The sequence below is a fragment of the Hypanus sabinus genome, chromosome 31, assembly GCF_030144855.1.
Source record: "Hypanus sabinus isolate sHypSab1 chromosome 31, sHypSab1.hap1, whole genome shotgun sequence".
NCBI classification, from domain to species: Eukaryota; Metazoa; Chordata; class Chondrichthyes; order Myliobatiformes; family Dasyatidae; genus Hypanus; species Hypanus sabinus.
This window is the reverse complement of record NC_082736.1, coordinates 33,237,669-33,243,668: the sequence shown is the minus strand read 5'-3', so window position 1 is coordinate 33,243,668 and position 6,000 is coordinate 33,237,669. Positions and strand designations below refer to the sequence as shown.

Below are 6,000 nucleotides of genomic sequence, written 5' to 3'. Positions count from 1 at the left end.
CACCCCCCAGCGCTCTCTCCACGTCGGGGGGTTCAGAGAACAACCCGACCTCATGCGAGGCAGGGCCAGACCCAGCTATTCCAGGAACAACCTGCAACTCGACCGACACACTTCCCTCCAGATGTGCCTCGGCACCCCGGCCTTGCTTACGGCGGGATTGTGGGTGGAGAGAGGGCAGGAACCCGCAGTGCCCCCTCAGGCAGAGAGCGAGGGCTGGAGCAGGGTGGTCAGAGGGGCAACCTGGTACAGTTGGGGGGGGGGGAAGGGTGGAAGGCTTCTGTCACAGCCCCTGGATATCTGGACTCAGCCCGGTGCCCGGGGACAGACAGGACTGGGTTGGGGAGATCACACTGGGTCCCATCAAACATCTCAGACTTAATATTGTAGTGTTCCCACAGGGGAATTAGGGATCCATCTCTCTCCCTCCCATTCTCTCTCTCACACACACACACACACACACATACAAACGTGCACACAGACGACAGATGCACACACACGTGTCGATATATGTAGACACACAGGCTTGCGTGTGCGCACAGAGCCGTGAACACACACACACACACACACACACACAAAGACCTGTTCTGTGGGTGAGTGACTGTGTGGACCACCCCTGCCCCTGAGATTTCCTGGGAGCTCGCCCGACCTCCGGCCCTGCTGACGCCCTGGCGGGAGGCCCTGCTATCCACGGGCCAGGCAAGTTAGGAGGGGGGAGGGTTCGGATTTTGGTAGATTGACGCCTTTTCTTTCAGTGTCTCCAGGCAGAGGCGGCAGCTCCAGCTCCCTGTGAGGGACAGAGAGCAGAGGGTTACCCCGGTGTGCTGAGGCGGGGAAGGAGGGCGCGAGAAGGGGGGGGGGGCGCGGAGAGCGAGGGGAGGGCGGTGACGCCGAAGGACGCTGAAGCCTCACCTTCGGGCGGCTCGGACATCGGCGGGGTGAGGCAGTACATGTGGTAGCCGCGGTCGCAATCGTCGCAGAACAGCAGCTGGTCCTACGGAGGAGCAGAGGAAAGGTCAGCAGGAATTCCTCCCTCCCCTCACGGGTCTCTCTCAGGTCCCTTCTGTCTTCTCTGGACATCACAAATCCCCCCACACCCACTTAGTCCACGGATGTCCTGGCGTTAAACGCAGGGTACCCAAAAGTATAGGGGCAGCACAAAATGATTCAACTCCTGACACTGCTGTTCCTGCAGCGCAACATCCCCTCCTCCCTACCCCTCCTGCAGCCAGCCTCTCTCCATGGAGCTTCCTGTAGTGAATTGCCCCCTCAGCACCCCCCGAGATCTGTGCAGCGGGAATGAAAGCACTGCCAATGCCACAATGGGGCGTTTTATCAGAGGGTTCTGCCGAGGGAGCAGGAACGCGATCCGGCCATCGATTCCCCCGAGGACAAGTCACTCAGAACACCTTTCTCCAGGTTCTCTCCTGCCTCCCGTTTCCAACCCACCCCCCTGCCGAGCCATACTCACGTCGTTCTCCGAGGTGCCGCACAGGTTACAGCACTTGCACTCGATGCACTGCCACCGGTAGGTCTTTACCGCCGCCATCATCACCGGAGTGAACTGCAGGCACGAGGGGTGTCCTGCAAGGGTGCCAACGGTGTTACCGTCGCGCCGTTCAAACCAGGCAGCGCGGCGCTCATCCCTCACCGCCCCTCCTGGGCTGTTGCACTCCCTCTCGCAGTGTAATGCTCCCTCCGCACCGCCCTTCCCGCAAAACCGTGCTTCCTCTGCACCGCCCCTCCCGCAGTGCAGCGCTCACCCCTCACCACGGTACTCCCTCCTCACCGTCCTATCAATTGACTCAAGGGCAGCCCGATTCGGGGTTTGGCTCGCAGTGGCTCTAGCTCGGAGTGGGAATGAGCCCGTGGGGGTTAGGTGCGGCAAATCCCAGAGTGAGCGGACCCACAGGTACGAGGTAGCGCCCAATAAACCAAACCCACAATTTGGGGAAGAAAAAACTTTCAGCGGAGAGCGGGAACAGAAGGCGTTCCTGCTGGCAGTACGGCCCAGCGTGGGCTACGATCGCCGAGATGGCGTCTTGGGGGGGTAAGGTGTTACCCGTGGGGAGCAGGAACGAAAGGCGTTCCTGCTGGCAGTACGGCCCAGCGTGGGCTACGATCGCCGAGATGGCGTCTTGGGGGGGTAAGGTGTTACCCGTGGGGAGCAGGAACAGAAGGCGTTCCTGCTGGCAGTACGGCCCAGCGTGGGCTACGATCGCCGAGATGGCGTCTTGGGGGGGTAAGGTGTTACCCGTGGGGAGCAGGAACGAAAGGCGTTCCTTCTGGCAGTACGGCCCAGCGTGGGCTACGATCGCCGAGATGGCGTTGCCTGTGGAAGTGCCCCGAGGTACGAGTGAAGCGGGGTACCTGAGCGGCCACAGTCCGAGCAGGACACCAGTTCCTCCGACTGCCCCGTCTTCTTGTTCAGCCGCGAGTCGCCCAGGCAGAAGTCACAGTAGTTGTTGGGTAGAGCCAGGCCGTCCGGACCTTTCTTAGCTGCGAATTGAAAGCGGGAGAGAGCGGAGGTGGGACGCTTGGAGACTTTCAGAGAGCCAGGCTGCACGGCCAGCAAGTTACTGAACAGATTGCCGGCTCAGCAATCAACACACTTGGCAATAAACCGTAAAATCATTACAGAGGGGAATTCTAGTGTTCCCTCCAGTGCTACCGTCTCCTACCTCCCTCCTGCCATTCTGTACGGTTCTCTGCCCCCCCCCCCCCCCCACCGCCTCCATAAGACACGGAAACAGAACTAGACCAGTGGGTCCATCTGCTCTGCCAACTGATCATTTTCCCTCTCAGCCCCATTCCCCTGCATTCTCCCCGTAATCTTTGAGAACCTGACTAATCAAGAACCTATCAACCTCCACTTTAAATACACCCAATGACTCGGCCTCCACAGCCGTCTGTGGCAATGAATTCCACAGATTCTCCACCCTCGCATTAAATTCCTCCCCATCTCTGTTCCATTCTGAGGCAGTTCCCTCTGGTCCCAGTCTTCCCCACTACAGCAAACACCTTCTCCACGTCCGCTCTATCCAGGGTTTGTGAGGTTTCAATTTGATCCACCCCTCCCTCCATTCTTCTAAACTCAAGTACAGGCCCAGAGCTACTAAACACTCCTCATAAGCTAACCTTCAGTCCCGCAACCCCCAGCCCTCTCTCCCCTCCCCGCACTTGCTTAGACTCTTCCCTGGCCCATGAAGACTCCCCCAACATCCCTTGCAGCCCAATCTTCAGTGAAGAATGTCTCCCCTCCTTAACCAGGCCAGGCCCATGTACAATGTGAAGATTGACACTGGCACCCTCTGGAACGGGGTGTATGGGGTGTGCAGGGAGGGGTAGAACCTCTGGTGAAGGGACTTGCTGTGACCATTCTGGGGCAGCTCACTCACCTTCAGTCCCCAGCGGACACTCAGCTCTCACCCGTGGCTCCAAGTAGCTGCTCGGGCGACAGCGGCCGCACCCCAGTGAGACAGGGTAATGCCGGCCCCAGCACGTGAAGTCAGCTCTGGCAGACTGGGCAGGTGAGATCTAGCGAGAGCCGACAGCCAAGGAGCCGGTTCTGCAACGCTCCGTGGAGAGCGAAGCGCACGACGAGGCACAGAAGCGGTCGCGGTCATCCACGACAACCAGGGAAGACCCAAGTCTGTGCCGACTACTCGCACACTGGACCCGGACTTCCGAGGCAGACGGAGCGGAACTGCCCCAGTGCAATGGCTTTTCAGCTTAAAAAAGCCTCCTCTGCACCGATACCCTGTCATCGTCAGATACGACGGACAACCACCTGCCTCTGGAATGGTCCAGCAAATCATTAGGAATGGGCAATGTGCAGGCCTCCGTTAGTCTCGATAGACCATGGATTTGCACCTTGGAAAGTTTCCAGGGCGCAAGCCTGGGCAAGGTTCTTGTTTAATGGAAGACCGGCAGTCGCCCAAGCTGCAAGTCTCCCCTCTCCACGCCACCGATGTTGTCCAAGGGAAGGGCATTAGGACCCATACAGTTTGGCACCGGTGTCGTCGCACAGCAATGTGTGGTTAAGTGCCTTGCTCAAGGACACACACGCAGCCTCAGCTGAGGCTCGAACCAGTGACCTTCAGATCACTAGACCAATGCCTTAACCACTTGGCCACGCGCCAACACAGGAAGGGGCAATAATGCACAAGCGACTCCCAGATGCTCGGGAAAGGAACAAACTCCCCAGCTAACACTGCCTCTGCCTTTCATGGGTGGTTTCAAAAATTTTTTTTTTGAGGGGGGGGGGGGAACCCCGGGAAGGACAGAACTCTGGAGATGAGGGAGGGGGAGACAAGAGGTGTGTGCTTGTCTGCGGGCTTTTACCACGAACAGTAAAGTTACAGGGCTCGGGGACTAGCTGGAGCAAACTGCTTGATTATCTGGGTTGAGTGGACGTACAGGGGATGTTCCCTACAGCGGACCAGAGGGCTCAGCCTCAGAATAGAAGGATGTCCCTTCAGAATGGAGACGAGGAGGAATTTCATTAACTGGGTGGGGGGGGGGGAGAGGGGATCTGTGGAATCCATCGCCACAGGGAGCTGACGATACCAAGTCATCGAGTATATTTAAAGCAGTGGTCGATAGATTCTTGATTAGCCGGGGCTCAAAGGTTATGGGGAGAAGACAGGAGAATGGGGTTGAGAGAGATAATAAATTAGTCATGATGGAATTGCAGAACAGGCCCAAAGGGCCAAATGGCCTCATTCTATACTTACGTCTTAAGGAAATTATGTGAAGCAGAGGAAAGGGGGCGGAAGAACTGGTAAATTATTGCCCAGTTTTCGGTGGTTTTCACCGTCAAGGCCGGGACACGTGAGAAGGTTGGTTATTTTGCCTTGGGGCGGGGTTGGGTCTCCTCGGGCCAAGATTGCCATATGAGGAACGAAGGCTCGTTCACCAACGCGACTCCCATGCCGCTCCCCCCCCCCCACCTCACCCGCCTCCCCTGACGCACAGCAAGGCAAGTAAGAGAGGTTGGCTGCAGACCTGCTTTCAATTTTCTCAAGTCGCCTGGAGGTCGACCCACTGTAACGAAGAGAAGGGGAGAGTGAGAACAGACCAGTGCCCACCCCCCCCACTCCGCTGACAAACCGCCCCCAGCACCCGTTCTCCCTTAAACACCGAGCGCCCGAGGCCCACCACTGCTACGGGGCCCAGAAGCACGTGCTTGGAAGGGACGGGGGGGGGGGGGGGGGATGGGGGAGGGAGGGGACGCCCTGAAGATTGCCTCTACTAACGTAGCACGGAGCGCGTTCTGACTGTCTGCATCACCGTCCGCTGCAGAGGATCAGAGAAAGCAGCAGGAAGCTTGTTAGCCAACTCTGACATTGCACAGATTCTCCACTCTCTGGCTAAAGAAGTTCCCCATCCCAGTTCCAAAGGGATGTCCTTACATTCTGAGGCTGTGGGAGGGGTAGCGAGGACAGCAAGCAGGTTGGTGGAGAGGGGCATGGGGGGTGGGGGAGCTGGGGCGCAGCAGTCCAGAGAAGAGTTGGTGCCTAGGGAATGCAGTACCATCAGAATTAATTAACTTTCAGAGAATGCATCGAAGTTAGCGGCCATAGATCCAAAGATAAAACAGGAACTCTCTCATGAGCGAGGGAACAGAAAGTGCAGCACTCAACCCACGTGACTGTCACAATCACAGTATATGACAGGAGAGCTTTTTGCCCATCAGAATATGCTAGCTCTTTCTAACCTAGACCACTCTAACCATCTCTGTTTGGGCTTCATCACCACCACCATCAACATCCCATGTGGGTAAGGGAAGGTGGAGTAGGGTTTTGAGTAACAGGAAAGTTCAAAAGTCCATGCCCAAAGTAAATTTATTATCCAAGTACATATACGCAACCATATACAACACCAGACATCCCACCGTGCAGAAACTCATTTCAGGGAGGTAGCACCATCAATTTGCAGGAGACTCCCGGGGGAGGTGGGATCTCTGCAATAGCAGCTAGCCAAAATAACATTAACTATGCT

At 57.2% G+C, this 6,000-nt stretch overlaps 1 protein-coding gene across 2 annotated transcripts in view; it reads right to left on the bottom strand.

Annotated features, from left to right (window-relative positions):
• Positions 1–249: 249 nt before the first annotated feature.
• Positions 250–6,000, bottom strand: part of LOC132384061 (zinc finger protein ubi-d4-like) — a 41,157-nt gene continuing 35,406 nt past the window's right edge. Inside the window, exons 8-12 of one of the 2 annotated variants that reach the window (XM_059955371.1) lie at positions 5,005–5,043; positions 2,368–2,496; positions 1,469–1,581; positions 910–991; positions 250–784 (exon numbers count right to left, since the gene is read on the bottom strand). In XM_059955371.1, the coding sequence (XP_059811354.1) occupies positions 702–784; positions 910–991; positions 1,469–1,581; positions 2,368–2,496; positions 5,005–5,043 (446 nt within the window). In that variant the 3' untranslated portion in view covers positions 250–701. The remainder of the gene's footprint in view (positions 785–909; positions 992–1,468; positions 1,582–2,367; positions 2,497–5,004; positions 5,044–6,000) is intronic. The other variant, XM_059955372.1, reaches the window with a different exon arrangement.